General features: G+C 42.3%; 1 protein-coding gene across 1 annotated transcript in view; it reads right to left on the bottom strand.

The window, feature by feature from the left end:
* The window catches only part of NT5DC1 (5'-nucleotidase domain containing 1), a 371,328-nt gene that overhangs the window by 16,407 nt on the left and 331,109 nt on the right, over window positions 1-23,812 (bottom strand). Inside the window, exon 9 of the mRNA XM_066607265.1 lies at window positions 11,316-11,434. Coding sequence (XP_066463362.1) covers window positions 11,316-11,434 — 119 coding nt within the window. The remainder of the gene's footprint in view (window positions 1-11,315; window positions 11,435-23,812) is intronic.

The raw sequence follows: 23,812 nt of genomic DNA, 5'->3' as shown, positions 1-23,812 counted from the left end.
TCCTGGAAAGCTGAGTGATAAGTAATAAGATAACCATTACATTTAGACTCAGATTTCCAGGATCCTGAATGGCAGGTCGACAAGTAGTATATACTTCATTCTGAAATGGTACTACTGCTCTTTATTCCTCCCGTAAAACGCCCCCTCACTTCCTGGTCTGGGGGAGTTCAAAATATTTTTCCCCTATTTTCCTCCTCTAAAACCAAGGTGCGTCTTATAGAGCGAAAAATACGGTAGTTGATTTTCACCTCAGTTTTGTAACTGTCCGTTAGGCACCTAACAATACTCGTAAAATTCTAAATATTATCTATTGGGCTAATGTAACCTTCTCTTCCTTCTCAACTTACTTTAAACATCAAAAAAGCTTTCAATAGCATGTCCTGGTCCTAGATGTTTGCTGTACTGCAAAATATGGGGTTTTCAAGACCCTTTGCCCAGTTCTAAACCCTAAGGCTGGGTTCACACGGGGCGGATTTTCGTCGGAAATCTCGCGGTTTGGCCGCAGCAAAAACCGCGAGATTTCCGCCGGGGGAACCGCCGCGGTTTAAGCCGCGGCGGCTTTGAAGCGGCCCGGCCGCGCTGCGGCCGGCGCTCCCATAGAGGTGAGACCGGCCGCAGCGAAGAATGGACATGCTGCTTCTTTCGAAACCGCGGCTGCGGCGGCCGCAGCCGCGGTTTCAACCGGATTTACCGCAGCGGATTAGCCGTCCCGTGTGGACGAGATTTCTGAGGAATCTCATCCACATGGCTGGCTAATCCCGGGATTAGCGGCCGCGGGCGGATCTGCTGCGGCAAAACCGCGGCAAATCCGCCCGGTGTGACCCTAGCCTTAAAGGGTGTACATGTCTGCGTGCAGGGATCAGTTACAAGGAAGGTGTCAGCTGTCTCTGACAGCTGACGCCCGCTTGTAACAGCCAAACTACAGCTTGTCATGCAAAAAATAAGGTCTCACAGGTCTCCATCCATGGAGAAGTAGTAACATACTATGTTACTATGTTAAAGTAAAAAAGTTATAAGACTGAATACAATGATGTAAAAAAAAAATTAAAAATCCAAAAAGGAGTTTTATTGTGCAAAAGTGCACCTATTCTTGTAATCATAATAGCCCACGGAAATAAATTATCATGTCATTTATGCTGCAGGATTAACAAAAGACCACCAGCCATGATATTTGGCCTGTGGATGTCAGATAATGGCTTGATAAAGCAACAGCCAAAAATCACCACTAGTGGTCTTTTATTTCTTATCTATCTGCTGATGATGATCTAGCATAAGAAAAGCTAGAGAAAAAGCCCTTTTACACGCAATGTTTATCGCTCAAAATTCGTCCAAATGGCTGAAAGTGAGCAATAATCGTTGTGTAAACACGGGCAGTCGTGCACTATTTGTTCAATTGTCATTTATCCCGCATAAAAAAAACATCATATGACTGCTCAAAAGATGTACTTATTGTGTTTCCCTTGCCAGGAGAAGACAATGGAATCCTGCTGGCCAGGTAATCCCTCGCACACACACCCACCCACCTGAGCAAAGAACCCCTACTAAGCTTACTTTAATGAGGAAATGGGGATGATTAAAAACCATTTGTACGTGTAATTTTATGCAAAAATGTCAGTTCGTTCAGTCATTTAGCGATAATCATTGCAGGTAAAAGGGCCTAAACTGGTAAAGAATTTTGAGTATCTATTGAAGGTGTTGATTAGGGAGAGTAAGGCCGGTTTCACAAGACTAGATTTCTATTCTGAATTTCGCGGTCGGCATCCGCATGGAGGATCTGCAGCAAGTCACGTGCATTGAAAAGTATGTATTTTAGCTTTTCCCTTCACACTCACCTAAACAAATTGCGTATTCTGCAAGCGGAGGAAAAATTGCAGCATGCTTTATTTTCCTGCAGATTCCGCAAGGATCACCCACATTGAAGCCTGTCCATTGCAGATGGGCTGCGGGCACCCTGTGTCATCGCCTAGCGACGGCGATCAAAATACAATGAATTTTCATAAAAATCTGTAGTGTGCATGAGTGAAAACAATGGGAAACACTTGCCAATCCACACAAACGCCTCACATCCCGGGGACATCGCACATGCATGAAACTAGCCTTATGTAGTCACCTAATCAGTCTGAGTCTAGGATTTTTTTCAGTGAGGATTAAATATTTAGAATCTTTTCTGCGCTTTGTGAAAAAGTACTAAGTATATCCTATTCACCTAACAAGTAAAGGGAAATCAATACGCATCTGTTGTTATGGAATATGCACTTATAGACTGTTTACTCCATGTGCTATCAAGCACTGGAAATTCCACAAGCATCTGTTTATATTAACTTTTCAGAATAAGCTGCTGTGTATGTTCAGGGGGAATCACACAATTTCTGGCTGTAATAGGACTTGTATTCTGCATTTTTCACCATTTATGCTCCTGCAGCTTGCATCTGTAATTCTTAGTTCTCTGTGAGCTGGCGACTGCTATGATGATGTCCTGTATATACTGTACACTGAGATAACAGCAAATTATGCTCCCTAAATACCAAATGCCTGTAAGGGCTTATTTACAGGAGTGTATATCCACCGCTGTTTTCACACAGGCCAATATACGCTACCATTTGAGCTGTCTTCCCCCTTCCCTCCTCCCCTCTGGCTGCTTGCAATATTAGGGGGCGGGAGGGAGCCAAGCCCCTCCCCTTTGTCCACAGCCATCAGTGGCAGGGACGGGCTTAGCTCAGCCCCCTCCCCCTTCCATTGCAAACAGCCATAGGGGAGGAAAGAGGCAGAGAGCCGGGGAGTGGAAGGGGGAAGACAGCTCAGATAGTAGCGTATATTGGTTGGCCGTGAAAACGGCGGACGATATACGCTCTTGTAAATAAACTATAAAGCTGCCTTCACACAGGCAGTAAACATAGCATAATTTCTGCTGGTGGAATCAATGCAAAAATTTCACAGCGTTTACCTTACAAGCCATGTGCAGGGAATTTCAAAAAACTCCTTGGCATGGGGCAAAAAAATCTCTGCAGTAAATCCTCAGCATTTTTGAAAAATGTTGTGGATTCTAAATCCACCGCACATCTATTTATGCTGTGGATTTATGTTGTGGAATTCAACCCCTGAAATACAAGGCTTAAATTACACAGCTGAGCCTCAATTCAGGTGCGGATTTGGCCAGCAGAATTGCTGTGGGTATTCCATTGCAGAATGTCTGCAGCAATTCCGCTAAGTGTGAAGGTACCCTACTACAAAAAGCCATAATTTCATCAGGGAGGACACTACAGAAGTTCTGAGCAGTGTAGATGTGAGTGTATAAGTATAATATAAACAGTAAAAAGATCATCACCTAATAGCTTGTTGGTGTGTGAGTCATTATACCTCCTTCTACTCCTCCCATCTGCTTTTTATACAATGCAATGAACAGCACGAATCCTCATTCTCCTTCACTTCCTGTTTTCCATCTTATTTCTGTTGGTAGAGAGGCATCCGATGGCAACAGGTGGTGAGCATTAAATTAGAAGGAAGGGAGACCCCTAGTGGCTAGCACTTTAGAGTGATTTTTCAGCACAAAAAAATTAACTTTAGTTAAAGGGGTTATCTCGCCTCTCCTGTCTCGCTATAAAACTACTCTTCTCATAGGATCTGTTTTTGACAGGCTGCAATCAGTCTGTTTATGGGGCATCACAGGCTATAGCCAATCAGCTTGAACAATAAGGTCTGCAATTTGCTGCAGTAGCCTGTGACATCCGGTACAAAGACTTCCACAGACTATCGACCCATGGATATGGTGCTGGAGCTGCGGTGGAGAGGAGATTATAGGATTGCTTATTTTTTAGATGAGGAGCAAAATTAAAAAAAAGAAAAAAAAATTGGACTCCTTTTAAGTAAAGTGATTTGACTAGTTATCACATTGACAATCACATAAGCACAAGTTGTTTGGAAAGTTAGTGACTATTTAAATGTGCTCATTCCACCATCTTCTTTAAATGATCTATAAAAAACAATATGTGGCACCAAGATATGTACACTTTGGCTCATTAGTCCAGAGCCTCTGCTGACATTTTTCTGCACCCCAGTTCCTATGTTTTAATGCACACTTGAGTCACTTGGTCTGGTTTCTACATTGAAGGTAAGGGTTTTTGACTGCATTTCTTCCATGGAGGCCACTTCTGGCAAGACTTCACCGAACAGTAGATGTATGTAGCTGGTTCCCACTTTTTTTCTGCCAGCTCTGACCCAAACATCTTTTGATTTCAAAGAGAAATAAGCATGATGCGTATTTCATTGGCTGAGCGAGGTTCTCAACATTGCCCTTTTCTCTCAGAGGTTGAACTGCACATCTTGAAACCCCAGTCTGTTTTGAAATCCTTGCCTCAGAGAGATTTTGTTGATGCAGTATAATTACCTTGCGGCTTGTTGTTGTGCTCAGTATTACAATGGAGTATAACCTATGACATGAAACTGTTTTCCACAACCTCACCTATATAGCAGAGTTTGGATGTTCTTCATTAAATTTAAGCCTCCTACACAGTGGTTGCTGTTTATGACTGTTTCAACTTACATATGAAAATGATGATCATTATTACCCGTTTGGTAAAATTGATCATCTTACTATAATGCTACCAAATCCCTGACTTTGTGCAAGTCTAATTAGAAGAATTGATGCAAGTGTAACTAGAAGAATTAATGCTGTTTCGAAGGCAAAGTGTGGTTACAACAAATATTGATGTGATTTAAATTTCTCTTTTGTTCATTCACTTTGCATTTTGGTAATTGAGAAAAATAAATTATTAACACTTCTAGTTTCAAAAGCATTCTTACTTTGCAGCATTTTTTTCCCACACCTGCCTAAAACAATTGCACAGTACTGTATAGTTACAGTACATTGAACCTGATGGTGGCTATGTGGGAGTGCAAGAGTGTAATAACACATGAGCATATGTTTAAGGGAGTGACTTTCAACCAATAGTGAGTCAAGTGAAAGAAAGGTGTGCAGTAGCCACCTGAGACAGGAGTAATGCAATCTCACCCAGGAGGGTTAGAGCCCTTTTACACACAACGATTATCGCTCATAAGCCATCTTTTGAGTGATAACCGTTGTGTGTACATGTGCACCCATTGTGCATTTACCAAGCACTTTTCGCCCAGCGCTGAGTTCAGCTCAGCTTAAAATCTATCGGGACTGATAAGAAAGACTGCATGCTGAGTTCTCTGCGGTCAGCACTGATAACATTCTTTCAGCAGCTGTCCCACTGGAGAACAATAGCGATGTATGTAGAGAACAGACCACTCGCTGTTCTCTAAATACATACAAATGAAGCTAGTTAGCTATTAATGGGCTGATTAGCCCATTAGTACCTAATGCAAAATGAATCAATGATCACTCAGTTTCTGATGAATTTTGAGTGACCATCTGTGCGTGTAAATGCACTTTTAGTGATTGGGAGTTATGATGGGGTAAAGCCCTTGCTGTGTATATTACCCCTTTGACAAAATCTTGAGGAAAGGGTCGGACTGACTGAGAATGGGTCCGAGACAGTAAATGGGCTGCAAGATCACAAGACTGTGACTATGGATGGTCTGAAATGGTGAGGACAAAGTAAGCCGCCAACTGATAACAGGACTGGATGTAACAGAAGTCAACTATGTTCTTTAATAAGCAGTCATCCTGAGGACCACTGCATGGCCTGCCTGTAACAAGTAAAGGTCCTTTCTACTCAGCAAATAAGTCACTGTATTGCATTGAACTGTGTTTGCATAGAGTGACTGTATCCTAGGACCAAATCAGGTGAATTAACTCTTTCCAGTATGACCAATTTACATTATGCACAATGTTTCAGTAACGTTAACAAGAAAACCACATCTCTGTCTCCTGGTGTAACTGATATTCTATGTGACTATTTTCCTGAGGGTGCCTACCCATCCTTGTGGACCTTATAGGATAATTTGCATAGTAGTATACAGTAAAGCCCTATAGTGTAAGCAGTACAGTGCGCAGCTTCTAGATTGCTACTAATATAGCTTAACTATGAAGGTATGCAATGTTGCAGTAATCAAAGTCTATGTTATTAGAATGTTTTATTAGGTAGTGCTGTATGGATCTCAGTTGTGCAGTTACATATTGCTCTGTTGACATAATTTGCTATGTGGCATTGGGGCATAAATGGAGAAGAAACTGACTAACACTCCATAGTATTCCATGTTTTGCTATTAATGTCTTTTCTTAGTAATAAGAAGTCTTACATGAAAATTATAACTACGGAGTCTGTTAAGTGGAAAATTCTGCAAATGTGACCTTTTTCCACTAAACTGAACCAAGTGAAGTGCACCTTTTTAAAAAGCCTCATTTGTACTGCACCCATTACCTTATTCACCTATGTAGCATTGTTATTTGTCTGCACCCTGCTAGAAAGTGGTGTTTAAAGCCCCTTTTACACACATGGAATATCGCTCAAAATTCGTTCAAATAGCATAAAGTGAGAGATAACCGTTCAAAAGGCCAAAAGTGATGGATAATCGTTCAAAAAGGCCAAAAGTGAGTGATAATCATTATGTGTAAATGGGCAGTCATGCACTATTAATTCACTTGTGGTTAGCGAAGTTTCTTAGGGTGGCATAAAAATCATTGTTGGGCCATTGGAAATTCGTTAAGTTTGAATGCAGTTCATTAAGTGTATCCAGCAGCTAACAGATGGCTTTGTTTTGCTTTGCATATTCAATGAGTACAATGTTTACTCAGTGAGGAGAACAATGGAGTGTGCCAGACAGATGTTTGCTCAGCTGGGCGAAATATTTATGCAATAACAATTGCCTAAACACACACCCAGCTGAGCAAACAACTCCTGCAGAAAAACAGAGATGATTAAAGCAATTAATTGCTTTATTCAAAAGTGAGTGATAATCATTACGTGTAAATGGGCAGTCATGCACTCTTCATTCACTTGTGGTTAGCCACGTTTCTTAGGGTGGCATGAAAAATCATTGTTTGGCCATTGGAAATTCGTTAAGTTTGAATGCAGTTCATTCAGTGTTTCGTGGCTAATTGATGGCTTTGTTTTGCTTTGTATATTTAATGAGTATGATGTTTACTCAGTGAGGAGAACAATGGAGTGTGCCAGACAGATGTTTGCTCATCTGGGCGAAGTGTTTACGCAATAAAAATTGTCTAAACACACACCCAGATGAGCAAACAACTCCTGCAGAAAAACAGATGATTAGAGCAATTAATTGCTTTATTCAAAAATGTCGTCAGTTCATTCAGTCATTCAGTTGTTTAAGCGATTATTATCTTTGAGTGTAAAAGGGCCTCTATCAGTAAAGAGTTTTGCACCAGTTGATAGTAGGCAACATTTGAACATTGCACAGGCAGAAAACGCTGCAGAATTTCCCCAGAGAATTGTTGCAAAAATTCTACATGGTTTACAGTTCAAGCCATATGGAAGACATCAGAAATCTACTTCATATAGGCTGCCTGCAGACGAGCGGGTCGGATCCGGCAGCGAGAATTCTCGCCGCGGAACCCAACCCGAGAGCCTGCAGGGACGAGCGCGTACTCACCCGCGCCTGGCGGCCCCGGCTCTTTCATGTGCCGGCTGCCGCGCAGCCGGCGCATGCGCAGACCGGAGCCGGCCAAACCGCGGCCGTCTGCATAGGAGTGCGTATTGTAATGCACTCCTATGCAAACTTTCAGTGGCAGAAATCCCGCGGGAAATCCCGCCGCGGGATTTCCGCCCGTGTGCAGGCGGCCATAGTGTGGAAATTTTCAATGATAAATCTGCAGCATTTTTAAAAAACACTGCAGATTCTAAATCCACAGCATGCCTATTTATGCTGCAGAATGATGCTTCAGAATCCAAGCCTTGAAATACAATACATTTAATTGTGGATTTCCTGCACAATTGCCGCTGGAAGTTTGTTGCAAAATGCCCGCACTGATTTTGCCCTGTGAGAAGGTGGCCTAATATAGCAATGAAAATGCTAATAAAAGTGTAGTGCATACAGAATATAATCAAGGTTTTCCACAGCAGCTAAAAACCAACAACTAGAAATCAAATCCAATCTCTGACCGTATTCTACTTCTAATTTTAGCTAAATAGAAGATGGAAAAGTCTAGTGGTTAAGAAGCTACTAAATCCCTTATAAAGTACAAAAAAGCTTTTATTTCCATGAATATATTTTAGCTATAAGAAAATTAAAAGAAACACGGTGATTCATCAGAGGGTCAGAATGGAAAAAAAGAATTTTACAATATGGCTACTTTTTCTTCAAGGTGAAATTGATTTTACATTTTAGGCTAGATTCACAAGGGTTGGAAATCTTGCAGAATGTCCGCACCCGGACCGCACGGAAATTCTGTGAGATTTCCACAATGGATAGGCTGCTTTAAAACCTGCGCCATTTGGTTGCATCAAAACTCATTTCGTGTGGGTTTTGAAGCGGCTTTTCAGCCCATAGAGAGAAGAGAGTCCGCAGCGGAAAATTGACACGTTGCAAATTTAAATTCCGCTTTAGTTTCCACATGGCTGCCGGCAGCCCAATTGAAAGCCATGAGATGCAGGCAACCCCTGCAGTGATTTTCGGGGAAGGGCTTTAAATATAAGCCTTTCTCTGAAAATCCTCCCTAGCTTGTGTAAAAAAAAATTAAAAAAACATATATACTCATCCCTTCGGGGCTGTCGGGGCTCGGCGCAAAGAGCCGCTCTAAGTTCTAGACTGGACCGGGAAGAGTCATTGGATCTTGTGGACCTGGACTTTTCTAAACCTTTTGATACTGTGCTGCATAAAAGGTTGGTATCTATAACGAGAATGCTTGGACTGGGTGAGAATGTGTGTAAGTGGGTAAGTAACTGGCTTTGTGATAAAAAGCAGAGCGTGGTTATAAAAAGGTACATACACTGATTGGGTCGCTGTTAGTAGCGGGGTCAGTACTGGGCCCTATTTTTTTAAATATATTTATTAATGACCTGGTGGAAGCATTGTACAGTAATATCTCAATATTTGTAGATGATACAAGAGGGGCCTGGACACCTTTCTTGAGCGATACAATTAATGATGTTATAATCATTAATAATTTTAAAAGGGTCGGTGATCCAGGGATTATTCCGATTGCCAGATTGGAGTCAGGAAGTAATTTTTTCTCCCTTATATGGGGAAAATTGACTTCTACACCTCATTGGTTTTTTTTGCCTTCCTCTGGATCAACATTGGGGGGTAATAGGCTAAACTGGATGGACATATATCTATTTTCAGCCTTACATACTATGATACTATATGGAAAACTATGTAAAGTAATTAACACAAGAGAGGAAGGTATACGGTTACAAATGAATCTGGATAAATTGGGGGCATGGCCAGAAAAGTGGCAAATAACATTTAATACTGATAAATATAAGGTTATGCACATAGGCAGAGGAAACACATGCCACCATTACACACTAAATGGGAAACCACTGGGAAGCACTGACATGGAAAAGACTTGGGGATTTTAGTTAACAGTAAACTTAACTGGAGCAAGCAGTATCAGGTAGTTGTGGCCAAGGCTAATAGGATCATGGGGAGCATCAAAAGAGGTATAGGTGAACATGACAAGAACATTGTTCTTGCTCTACAAAAGTCACTGATCTGACCACACAAGGAATATTGTGTACAGTTTTGGGGAATGGTACTCAAGGACTTATCAGAGATTGAGTAGGTAAAAGGCAGGCAACTAAAGTAGTAACTGGAATGGTGGACTACAATACGCAGAGAGGTTATCAAAATTAGGGTTATTTAGTTTAGAAAAAATACGTCTGGGAGGCGACCTAATAATTATGTATTGATATAACAGGGAACAATACAGACATCGCTCCCATCATCTACTTATACCCAGGACTGTGACTGTAACGAGGGGGCATCCTCTACATCTAGAGCAAAGAAGATTAACACCAACATAGAAGGGGGTTCTTTACTGTAAGAGCAGTGAGACTGTGGAACTCTCTGCCTGAGGATGTAGTGATAGAGAACTCTCTAAAAGAGTACAACAGGGGCCTGGATGCCTTTCTCGAGTCTTCCAATATTACATTTTATAGACACTGATTACGTTAGAAGGGTTGTTGATCCATAGATTATTGTGATTGCCAGACTTGGAGTCAGGAAGGAATTTTTCCCTTAAATGAGGAAAATGGACTTCTAGCTCATGTTTTTTTTTTGCCTTCCACTGGATCAACACTGCAGGATAATAGGCTGAGCTGGATGGACATACTGTATGTTCTTTTTCAGTCTTGCATGCTACGATACTATGTTATGTTAAGGGGAGGTGGGAGATGTTGCTGTAGTCTCTCTGCCCGAGCCTTTGGATGAAAGTGAAGGGGAGATATATCCATTTATTCAGAGCACACAGCTGCACACGACCGGGTCGGATTCTGGATGCGGGATCCCGCAGTGGAATCTGAGCCTGTGCCTGGACAGTGACCCCACGTATTGTCTTCTTTTCTTCTTATTTGTACTGTGTATGGTCTGGCCGGCGAAGCGTTGGTCATGCGCAGTACATATTTTGCCACGCCATCGCTAGGCTATCACCCGGAATACGCAACTTGTCCGCAATGTTAATTGTGGATGGGCCGCAGGTTGGATGGCTTCCATTGACTTCAATGGAAGCCGTATGCGAAAATTGCACTAAAATAGAGCATCTGTGATTTTTCTTCAGCAGATGGAAAATCAAAATTGATTTCCACTTGTGTGCAGGAAAAAGCGCTTTTCCATAGCATGCTATGGGTGATATTTACTGCGGAATCCAGAGGCGGACACCCATCTCCACAATGCAAATAAGCCCATGCGCAGCCAGCTTTGTGTTATGAATATTTCAAGATAGCCTGTCCATTACTATTTTTGAGGACTGTGCAAGGGAACCTGTCATGTTGTGGGCGGAATGGTAAACAGCAGTAGGAATTGAACAGACTGATACAAAGTTTTTTGGGAAAAAGATTCAGTATGATGTATATTTTCTTGTTTTTAATCTCTGCTTTTTTATATTTGAGTCCAGTGGGTGGTCCTAATTAGTGTCTGATAGCAGTCTCTACATACTGATTCATGCAGAGAAGTCTGTTAATCACTGAATATGAACACCCACTGGACTCCTAAGTATAGAAAAAGAAGAGATTTAAAAGAATAAAATATAAGTTATACTGGATCTTTTCCCCAAAAACTATTATTTAATCTGCTGTCTGGATTCAGTTCTATGACATGTTGCTGGCAGATTGGATTCCCATTAATAATACTTATATAACAATTAATATGTTTGTCAGCATCAATGCATGATCAGTTGTATAGCCCCAAGATACAAACCCATTTTATCTTACCTTAGGTTCAGGCTTTCCAGTCATATTCTGTAACAGGTCATTTAAATGCACCCAGTTACCCTGAGAGTACCAGCCTGCCTTCTCCAATGCTGGCAGCATGTCAATTTCCACATCATTATCTACAAATACAATGAAGATGCCAATTAAAAGATGGGAAATGACAAGTCAACTGGAAAGAGGTACATGTGAAATGCATATTTTGGGGCTCATTTACATCAGCATTAGAAGCTCTGTTCAGAAACTTTGTTACTGAATTCAATTTAAAAACAGGACCTAATAGCACAGCATGCTGCGCAATTTCGTCCTGTATAAAACTGAAAGTTCCACTGGAATGAAGTCCATTCTGTTCTGTCATAAGACTGATCCATTTGGCCAGGAAATGCATGCCTGTTCCCCAACTGGAATAAAAAACAGAACCCCGGATCGCTGCTGTGCACAAGCCTTAAACTACAAACTATTTGTATTTGACTATTAATGTTGATGTAGGCATAATTTATCAAGAGCTGTGTGTTACTTTTATGCTGTCAAAAATCCTACATTTTTGGTTAAATGGTTCTGAAGATCTTCTATTTTGCCGTGTCTTAATCAAGGCCCAAGACTGTTTTCCTAGGCCTCACTTAGAGTGTACACAGGTTTTGTGTATATTACTTTGCCACTGAGTGCTAATTGGGAGATTCAAGGAGCGGCCAATCTACCTTTTGTTGCACTCTTATGTAAAATGTGATATGTGTTCCTATACAAAATTTCCAATAAAAGATGATTTAAAAAAAAACAAAAAAAAAAAAACTACATTTTTATGCAAGTGGTGTTTTCCAAACTTGTGCACTTATGCCTTTTTCCAAATAAAGGAGAACGTGGTTTGCGTGGTGTGGGGCTTTGACAATCACGTCATCCAAGTGAGCCAGTACAGGTGAACAAGAGGGGAACAGAACAAGAATAAAAACAGCAGAGGAATCTGCAACAATGCAGCAGTGTTTCATTTTTCATCTCGTCCCGTCTTTTATAGGGAGCTTTTAAAAAGACCTAATTAAGATCAATATGACACTGGAAAAAATGACATAAATAAGCTCCACTGGAAAAGGAAGAAAATACATCCTTAATCGCTGTAACCTTTTGGAAACGAATATAGTTCATTCATTGCAAGAATTTAGACATCACCGATGATTTATACAGATCCAAGGTCATCCCAAAATGGGTGGTCTGTAAGCAGACAACTTGTCTGCCAAATGTACTGGCAGCAGGCTTGGCGTTGATTCCAAAAGGTGGCCAAAGCAAACCATGTTGCAAGAACATATGGAAGTATGAGTGAGCAAATAAAATCTTTATTGCTAGGGGTTTATTAATTCGGCCCTTCACAGTTATAGACTAAAATAATAATTTTTATTAGATCCTTTTAAAAAACAGATATGGGCTATAAAGACTCACAAAAACATAAAGACAAGGGGATATAAAGAACCCCTTTCACACAACGATTCTTATAGTCAAGAGGCACTGATCATCAAGATCCTGGAATTATCCAGTATCCTTGACAGGATCGTGTTTATGGTCAATACCTATGGTATCAAAAGTGGATAGACTCAAGCACTTTATACTGGAATCCCTTTAAAAATATAGTATGAGGGATAGAGATTTCGACTGTCAATGCAAATTTCGGTGCTTAGTCAAAATTCTCTTGACATATATTATATATGGTCAGATAAATGTGATCAGCAGAAGTATCGATAGGTCAAAAGCGATTTTAGACCCATAGATGGTCTAGGACATACAGATGGGTCTGTCGATGCGAGCTCAAATTCTGGCTCTTATTACGGCTCCAAATAAGTGTGATCAATAGAAGTAACGATAGATCTAAGCGATTGTAAACCCAGCAATGGTCTGGGGCACGCGAATAGATCTACCGGTGTGAGCTCAAATTTCTGGCTCGATTAAGGCTCGACGCGTTTCCCCACATATGAGTGGTTCATCAGGAGCAGAGCTTGTATTGGGCTGTCAAGTGTACAATATTCTGTGTTGTGTGACTGAGAGTCCTATCAACCACTGATATTAATTACGTTTATACGTATGAAATGCAGATTATCAGCGTTTTGTGCTAGTTTCCAAATATGGTTTAAAGACCAAGGAGAGACTAGATACCGTCCCCTTTTTTTATTGTGTCAAACCATAGAATGGAATCTCTTGCATATGGTGAGCATACGACAGAGCCGCTGATTAGATGAAGAGGAACCTCACTATATTATCAGAGGTTTCCAAGGCAGCAGTTATGTCTAAAGTGCTCAACGTCCGGGGGGCGTGGCTTGGTGAGGCTCCGGAGTGGTTGCTTGAGCTTGTGCTCCGGTAAAGATAAAGACTCCAAGCAACTTTAAAGCGTCGGAAGAGGGAGAAAAAACATCCCAAGGCGCCGGTATACCTCCCCAGCACCCGGAGATGACAAAACGGAGGACGACCAGAGGAAAACCGGCAAGACTGGAGGACTTCTTCCCAGCGCGCGCTACCGCATCTGACATGGCGCCGGAGGAGACTGCAGCTACCGGCGCGCTGATGGAGGAGAGGCAGACAGCCCTGAAAGCTGCAGAGCAAGGTGAGCCGACGACAGCAGGGAAAACACCAGCAGTCACGGAGGAGGGCTCCGTTATGCAGCCAGAGGGACTAGCGGCAGAAGCAGGCAGAGAGGGTGACAGAGGGAAAGGGGACAAAAGTCACAAAATGGCGCCACACATGAGGCTGCAAACCCCCCCCTCACCCACAAACAGCCCAGAAAAACAAAAGCAAAGGCTGTCAGACGAGCCCTGTTCAAATAGCTCAGACACCACATACAACCCCCCTGACAGTGTGAAAGAGAGCAGCCTGGCTGATCTGTCAGCTTCAAATAAACCAGCTTCAGAGCTTTATATTAAAGAAATCATCATGGCTCTGCACAACACTATTCACCTCGATATTAAAAACTTAACTTCCTATGTCGATTCCTCAGTCAAGGAAGTTAACACTCGCATAGAAAAAACGGAGACAAAGATGGGAGAATTGGTCAGGTCCCATAATTCACTAATAGACTCTCACTATGATTTAGAGGCGAGTGTCACCAGACTGCAACAAAAGCTAACTGACCTTGAGGACAGGAACAGACGTAATAACGTCAAAATAAGGGGTGTATCAGAAAAGGTTACCAACTCTGTAATTATGAGCTTTATGTTGCGCTTCCTACGCAAGGTCCTCCCGGAAGTCCCAGAGCAGGAGCTAAAAATCGATAGAGCCCACAGGCTCCCTCTCCCGAAATTTTTGAAAGAGAATACACCGAGAGACATTATTATACGCATTCATTATTTTAGCACCAAGGAGGCTCTGATGAATGCCGTCAGGAAATTAAAAGTATTACCAAGCCCATATGCAGACCTCCGTGTTTTCATTGACTTGTCTCAGGCTACAATGGAGGCAAGAAGGAGCTTTGCAAGAGTGACGGCGGCTCTCAGAGAAGCTGGTGTTCCCTATAGGTGGGGATTCCCCACGAAGCTAATTGTTTCCAGAGAGAACGCAACACACGTGCTCCTGAACCCTACCTCTGCTTCTGCAACCTTACAATCTTGGGGCATTAGGATACAGGACCGCCCCCCGAGCAACCCCGGCAGCGGAGGTCTGGGAAATCCCGACACAAGAAGCAGGAATAATAACACTTACTCTTGAGAGTGAGAGGCGAACCAAGACCCACCAGGGACTCTCTTTACTCCTTCTCCCCCCCTTACTCTGTCTGAAAGTGAGTCTACTCACCACAAGGACTTATCCCCCCCAAGAACGTGAATGCAAGCGATAGCTTGTACAAAACGTAGGACTAACCCGAGTTCCTGCGGTGCCAGGTCTTCTGCACACGGCAATTCTACCCGCCAAAAAATGTGTAGGGACCTCGGCGAGGAAATGTTACTAACCATGCTACTTGTTAAATTGTATGTCATGGATACTGTTGTTTTATGTTTTTGTAGTTTCTGTTTTTGGCAGCATCATGCAGATCTTTCTAACCCCCGAACATCTATAACAGAAGCAAAACCAGGATGAGATGTCGATCAAAATAATGTCACAGAACGCCAACGGCCTGAATACCCCCTTTAAAAGAAATGCAATATGGAAGGAAGCCGTCCGCCGCGGAGTGGATATAGTATGTATGCAAGAAACACACCTGCTAGCTACAGATAGCCATAGATTGTCACATAAAAAATTCCCACAAATTATACACGCATGTGCACATAAAAAACATGCAGGGGTGTCAGTTGCGTTCAGAGACACAGCTCCATTCAAAATAGAAACACAACTATGTGATCCGAAAGGAAGATACATAATTTTGGTAGGTTCCTTAAAAAACTCACAACTTACAATAGTCAACGTATACGTCCCCAATTCTAAACAAATACATTTCTTAAATAAACTCCTAAAAAAGGTGAATCGGGTGGCCAAGGGAGCGCTGACTGTTAATGGTGATTTCAATCTAGTTCCAGATAGAGCTATTGATACCTCAACCCGCGAAACTAGAGGGGGAAGATCTCTGAGCGAGTGGATCAGAGGAGCTGCATTATACGACACATTCAGGTGTCTTAATGCGTCGGCTAGAGAGTACACCTTCTTCTCACCCCGCCACAGGTCTTTCTCCCGCATAGACCTAAGTTTGGTGGACAAATCACTCATAGCCTCGGTGGTTAAAGCAGAGGTGGGAGTTATAACGTGGTCGGATCATGCTCCAGTTATAACCTCCCTGGCTTTTGGGGAAAATAGACTGGCCAATAAGCTGTGGAGGAACAACACCTTTCTGATGAAGTTACCTAAATTCCAAGAAGAAATCCAAAAAGAATTAAAGAACTATTTCATATCAAATGATACACCTGATGTTGGCCCTGAGCTCCTCTGGACGGCCCATAAGGCCTACATGAGGGGTATATTCATAAAAATTGGGGCGAGATACAAAAAGGAAAAACTAAAAAATATGGAGACACTAATGGGGAAAATTCATGAGTTAGAGAAACAAATTCATGCCCATCCCACCCAAACACTATTCTCAGAACTATTCAAAACCAGGCTAGAACTACGCAGAGTGTTGCAAGGAGACTTTGACAAAGAAATAACCTCCCGCCGTGCCAATATTTATGTCTCGACCAACAAACCCACGAAATGGATGGCTAACTTAATAAGAAAAAAAACAATTAAAGCTAACATCCCTTATGTTTGGGACCCCAACAAAAAAGAATGTAAGATTACCCATCCAAAACGAATACTCGAGACTTTCCGTAGCTTCTATAGTAAATTATATAATTTAAGGGAGGACCCGCAACTATCTCACCCAACGGAGGCGAGTATTGGTTCCTTCTTGAGTAGGATAGACCTCCCACGAATTAGCAAACCACAACTAGCCACCCTAGATAGTCCAATATCAACTCAGGAATTGTTGGACACAATAGTTTCTATGAAGGGTCAGAAAGCCCCTGGGCCGGACGGCTTTTCGTCCGAATATTATAAGCTTTTCGCGGAGCATCTCTCCCCATATTTGGGGAGGACCCTAAATTCTATAATGACCAAAGGAACATTCCCAGAAGAGATGCTCCAGGCCACCGTAGTGGTATTGCCTAAACCGGGCAAAGAACCGAATAACCCTGCAAACTTTAGGCCAATATCTTTGCTCAACACGGACACCAAAATATATGCAAAGATATTGGCTAGTAGAATGCTCAGCATACTTCCTAGCATTGTGCATTCCGACCAGGCGGGTTTTGTAAAGGGGCGGCAGGCTTCGGACGGCGCGAGGAAGTTACTCAACCTTATCCATTCAGTAAAAATCTCGGGCACCCCAACCACTATACTAGCCTTAGACGCGGAAAAGGCGTTTGATAGGGTTCACTGGGGATACGCCTTCCAAGCCCTAGAAAAATTTGGTTTTGGGGAGGGTGTGATTCGCGCCGTCCGGGCCCTGTACTCCTGCCCTACCGCCAGGGTTTTGATTGATGGGGCATTGTCTGATAAATTTGTAATATCTAATGGGACTCGGCAGGGTTGCCCCCTTTCACCCATTTTGTATGTCCTAATGGTGGAGCCTTTGGCGGAGGCGATAAGATGCTCTCCCGATACAAGGGGAATCTGCCAAAACCTCCGTCAACATAAGATCGGCTTATTCGCCGATGACATCGTCCTCACGTTGTCATCACCTTTAGAGTCCCTGAGAGAAGCCTACCATATCCTAAGGCAATTTGAAAAAGTTTCATACTACAAACTCAACGTAGATAAATCAATAATACTGGGAGTGAATATTTCAAAAGATCTCAAACAAAAAATTCAAACGGAGTTCCCCTTCAAGTGGAAACCGGAAGGTATCCCATATCTAGGCACAACACTATCAGCAAACCTAAACGAACTAGAGGATCTAAATTTCATACCACTCATAACTTCCATTCAGAAAGAGCTGGACCGCCTATCGGAGATTGGCCTCTCTTGGCTGGGGAAAATTATGACATATAAGATGAAAATCCTGCCTAGGATCCTGTACCTCTTTAGAGTGTTGCCAATCCCGATCTCTGGCAAAACTCTTAAAGGATTGCAAAAACAATTAACAGGCTTTGTCTGGCCGGGGGGCAGACCGCGGGTAGCCCTCTCAATTCTGTCCTTACACCGCAGAAAAGGGGGTGCGGATGTACCAGACATAGGGAAATATTACACCGCCACTATTCTAAATCAAACTAGAAACTGGTTGAGGACTAACGGAGCGATGGCTTGGGTCGGAATGGAGACGTCTTACATCCATCCCCTCAAGGGAGACTCGTTACTATTGGCCGCGTCGCTTACAGCGACAAAAAATCACCCCAATTTAAAAATCATCCTGAGGTGCCCGCCCCCGACGGTAGAGGCCTCTATAGAGGCCTGGAGGGAGTTCTCAAAAAAAGCAGCCTCACATAATTCAGATAAGAAACCGGTCCTTCCACTGAGAATATTAAGCTTATTCATACCAGATATAAATGTTGATTCCTGGGTCCTGAAAGGTATGAAAACACTGGACAACCTCACCACAGGAAAAGGGATAAAACCCTTTCATATATTAAAATCCGAATTTGACCTGACAGGCAATGATTTGTTTAATTACACTAGAATATCAGCCTTTTTAAAGAAAAATCCCATTTCTGGCACCGGGATCCCGACGACTGTTCTTGGGAGGATTAATTCGCCTCCCTCGATGGGAAAATCGGATACCAGGTATTTCTATGATACTCTAACTGATAACCTTATCACACACAAAAAATCTCATGTTCTCAACTGGGAAAAAGAAATAGGCGAAAGTATCCCAATCGAGAGATGGGAAACAGCTTACAAATATGCATGTAGATCTACAAAAGGAATGGGTATCCTGGAAACACAACTTAAAATATACCTGAGATGGTATTATACACCTAGTTTGCTTGCCGCCAGATTCCATCATAATAACGACAGATGCTGGAGAGGCTGCAATCAAAGGGGTACAATCTCCCATATATTTTGGTCGTGCCCAAAGCTGAACAACTTTTGGAATTCAATCCTCAACCAAGTAGATAGGACCCTAAATATCCGCATAGAAAGGAAGGAGAAAATCACCCTATTATTGCTAGAGATGGAACAATACCCCCCTGGTACTAGATACTTGCTATCTCATGCAATGATGACAGCCAAGGCGCTTATAGCTAAACGCTGGAACTCCCCTCTCCCTCCTACATACAGCGAATTTATAGACCGTATGGCTGAACAAAAAACATTCGAAAACTGGTTAGCGCTGAGAGATAATACATTAAAAAAACACAAAGAGGTTTGGGGATGTTGGAAAACAACCTAACACAACTCTATGATCTGCCAATGTTTTGTTTTGTTATGTTTGGTATAACTGTTTACATTATAGTGTATAACACAAATTTACAAAGGTACATGAGGACAAGTTAGACAACTGAACTTCAAGTACATATATAAGTTTGTTGTGTAATGTTTATTCCCTCCCCCTTTTACCCCCCTCCCCCCCCCTCAACCCCTCCCCCCCACCCCCAACTCCTCTCAAAATCCATGTTTTCCGACCTTGGTATGAAGTATCAGAAAATACAGATTGCACCAACTTTACTGTCACTAACATGTGTCGTTGTTCAACTTATAAACTGTACGTATGCAGAAAATGCTAATAAAAATTTAATGTTTAAAAAAAATAAAGTGCTCAACGTCCAAAGCTGAAGGGGTTGAATCTGCAGATCATTGACGTTAGCTATCTAGACCCCAATATAGGCGCCTCAGTGAAGTATAATCTCTGATTGCATAGCAGACTATCAGAGACACATAACATCCATTGACCCATAGAATTGTCAACAAGGTTTGGATGTAAGGTCAGTGGTAGCAAAATTTAGCCTCTAAAAATTGTAAATAGAGCTGATTCTTTACAAAGTGCTAAGCAAAATCAGATTACTGAGTGCGTCACAAATTCTGATATCTCTAGATAGCTTTTTTGATGTATCAAAATGGAGATAGGATAAATCAAATAATAAAGTAAAAATAAAAAATGGTGCAGCGCCTGTAGCTCTGATGGTGAGCTAGAGACATATGTGGCAGTCACTGCATGAGTGCATTATATAGCCCGCAAAAGTACACCCCTCAGGGAGGAGTCCATCAGTTGGACCTATCCTGATCAAGGGGGCATGTCTGGGGGGGTGGTCCTGGAAGTCTTCCAGATATTAGGTTCCATGTTCGTTAAATAGAAGAATAGAAAAAGACAAACGGTGATCGTATGGATAGAGACCTTTATTCTTGATAGATCGCCGCTTTGCGATTGCTCTGTATCCCCGCCGATTGCCTGGTGCGGAGCGTTGTAAGCCGGAGGGGAAAAGACACTTCCGTATTCTACTGCGCATGCGCGAGCAGCGTAATGACGTCATTCCGTTCGTCATGTGATGCATGCGCACCATACTGTCGTGGTGCGTTCCACAGTGCCGGAATGACGTTTCTAATGGGGAGGTTTCGTTGTTTACTAGTTGCTAAGCAGCGCAGGCACGATCTTTTTGTCCATAACGGAAGTATTGCAAGTCGCAGACTATGGGTCAAATTAAGTGCTCACCACATTGTCTCCGGTGTATATCATATACCAATTAGAAACATGGATACTCAGTGTAGATAGTAGGTAAGATAGCTGATGATCTTTTTTGATGTTTATAGTCAATATAGACTTCATAATTGATATTAGGCAATTATCTGCTAAACAGCAGTTATTATCTCAATAGAAGCAGCTACATTAATATGTATTCTGATCCAGGACATTTTCAGATTGCAAAGATGAGGATCATATTGTTTGGTTGTCAGAGGTTTTAATGCATTACCAATGCATATTTGGCAGAAATCAAATTATTCCATGACTCGAGCGATGTTCTCAGAAGAGATCACTAGTTTTGAAGTTGAATTAAGACAAGGTTTTACAGAAAGCAATTGAAGCATAAATTGACGTTGAGGCCTGACGGACTGAGTGACTCCATGCGATATATCCATGCCGTTTCCTTCTGTAAGAGGCGTTTGTCTAAATTGCCTCTGCGACCGTATGATTTTAGTAGCTCAATGCCTTGAAATTTTAAACATGACGGATCGCCATTGTGTTCCGACCAAACATGGTCTGCCAATGGCGTCGACTCGTGGCGTTCGATGTTACCAATATGTCCCTGAATTCTACGGCGAAATTGCTGTATAGTTTTGCCAATGTAGTTTTTTGGACAAGGACACGTTGCCATGTATACAATGTATTTGGATCTACAGTTGATAAATTCTCGGCATTGATATACTTTATGAGTTACGGCGCAGGTAAAAGTATTCCCTTTTAGAATTAGCGGACAGACAGAACATCCCTGACAGGGAAAGGTGCCACATGGTTTATTAGTTCCCAACCAGGTTTTTCTTCTCTCATCCGTGTGAAGGTGGCTCTTAACGAGATGATCTTTTAAATTTCGTCCCCTCCGAAACGTGATGAGAGGTGATGGTGGTATAAATTCCCCAATGTCTGGATCATTTTTCAATATGTCCCAGTAGTGTGATAGGATGTCTCGTACTTTGCCAGATGCCGTATCATAGGTGCCGATCACTCTGACAAGTTGGTCAGTCTGGCGTTCTTTCGGTGTTAGAAGAGTGGATCTATGTTGTTGTGATGCAAAACTACAAGCTTCCTGAACAACTTTCTCTGGATAGTCTCTCGCCCTGAACCTCTCTGTCAATTTCCTCGCTTCTTCCTTAAAGGATGTATCATCGGAGCAATTGCGCCTAATGCGCAGAAATTGGCCTTTTGGTATCCCTCTCTTAAGAGGGGTTGGATGGAAACTTTGCCACCCAAGGAGACTGTTTGTGGCGGTCTCTTTTCGATATAGTGTAGTAGAGATAAGGCCATTTTCTTCTTTTCGAATGAGTAAGTCTAGGAAGGGGAGGGTGGTAGTGCTGATTTCATAGGTGACATGGAGATTCAGGGTGTTGACGTTTAGCATATCCACAAAATTAGAGAAGGATTCACTCGAGCCATTCCAAAAAATCAAGATATCATCGATATACCTGAGCCACATGATGATATTGTCTGACCATGTGATGTTATTCATGACGATCCTTTCCTCCCACCAGCCCAGGTACAGGTTGGCATAGGATGGGGCACACGGTGTCCCCATCGCTGTACCCCTGAGCTGGTGGAAGTACTTGGTATCGAACATGAAATAATTGTGGCTCAGTGTATATTCTAAGAATCTCAGAACGCATAGATTGTGGTTTGAAAAGTGAACCCCGCGTTGTTCTAGGAAGTACTTGGTTGCATTTAGACCCCCCTCGTGTGGAATGGAGCTGTATAGCGATTCTACATCAAGTGATGCTAGAATGGTGTTGGAGTCGACTGTAACACCATCCAGCAAACGTAATACGTCCATTGTGTCTCTTACATAAGAGCGCAAAGATGTAACATGCGGACGCAAGATTCTGTCAATGTAGATGCTAAGATTCTGTGTCAAGTTGTCGACTCCCGACACAATAGGTCTCCCTTTGATAGGGTTAGTGCCCTTGTGCACTTTTGGTAGGGCATAAAAAGTTGCTATTGTTGGATTTGAAGGGTATATAAATTGATATTCCTTATCGCTAATACAGCCCATTCCAAGTTCGTGTAACAGCAAAGTTTTCAATTCTGACAAAAAGGAAGCTGTAGGGTCATTTGGCAAGATGCCATATGTTGATGTGTCGTTCAAAAGTCTCTGGCACATCTCCGTGTACTGGCATCTGTCCATCAGGACAACATTACCGCCTTTATCGGCAGGTTTAAGAATTAATTGGGAATTTGTTTCTAAGTTTTTTAGAGCACGGAGTTCACCCTGAGATAGATTTTTGTGTCTTGATTTCATTTGATGTAATGCTTTCAAATCGCTCCTGACTAGCTTCTCAAAAATGTCAATTTCTGCACTCTTTAGTGAAGGTGGATTGGAAGTGTTAGGGGGTTTTAGTGATGTAAAAGGACCATCCCCTAGAGGACTGCAGTTCTCTTCCTCAAGATCTTGAAGAGCTTGGAGACCAGGTAGGTCTGTTAACTCAAGACCCAGCTCACTCATCCTTTCTCTATTCTTGATGGTAAAATATTTCTTCCATCTCAGTTTTCTCGTGAAGAGGGAGATGTCCTTCGTCCACACGAACGGATCAAATCGGGTCGTGGGGACGAAGGACAGCCCCCTCTCCAGTAAGTTCTGTTCCTGTTTGGTAAGTATATGACAGGACAGATTAACAACTTGCAGTCTCTTTTCGTTTTGGTTCGGGTAAGTATTGTATTGACTTTCAGGGATTTGATTCCTAGCAACTGGCTGGAGATCAGGGACCGATACGTGCACGGGCATCATATTGCACAATGTCATATCTGTGCCTGAATATCCCGTCTCCCCCTCAAAAAATATTGGGAAATTGGTGGCTCAGTGAAGCCCCCCTCTTGGGGTCTTCTACCTCGTCCTCTATTCCGAGGGGGGAAGCGACCCCTAAAGCGTCTAGATGTATATCTGCTGGACGAGGAGGTGTCACCCTCCGAGAGGTCTGAGGAGCTGATATCAGTTTCAGTTCGATTTTTATTTTCGGCGTAGGCTCTGTTCTCCTTAAAATCTAACAAATCCCGGCTAAATTGGGAATGTTTTCTCTCTTTTATCTGAATAGTATATTTTTCAATATTTGAATGAAGAGTCTTTTCTTTTTCTAGAAATTCAGGGTCTGCGTTGAACGTTTTAGTACGTTCGATCAGTTCCTCCAATTGTTTTTGGTTGGTACCTAGAGTTGACTTCTCCTCGTCCAGCAGTAAATTGATTAATCTTAAAGAGGACGCCGTTGACTCCTCTTCCCACTTTTTTAGGAAATTCGGACTTTGTAACCGTTTAGGGGGTAATATGGGGTTACGTAGGCCTCTTGGTATTATACGATGCTCCAAATATTTCTGGAGTCCCTGTACCTCCCACCAGTTGCGTATAAATTCCCTATACTGATAGGTTAGGTCT

The sequence above is a fragment of the Eleutherodactylus coqui genome, chromosome 1 (assembly GCF_035609145.1).
Source record: "Eleutherodactylus coqui strain aEleCoq1 chromosome 1, aEleCoq1.hap1, whole genome shotgun sequence".
Taxonomy (NCBI): Eukaryota; Metazoa; Chordata; class Amphibia; order Anura; family Eleutherodactylidae; genus Eleutherodactylus; species Eleutherodactylus coqui.
This window is presented reverse-complemented; position numbering and strand designations above follow the sequence as displayed.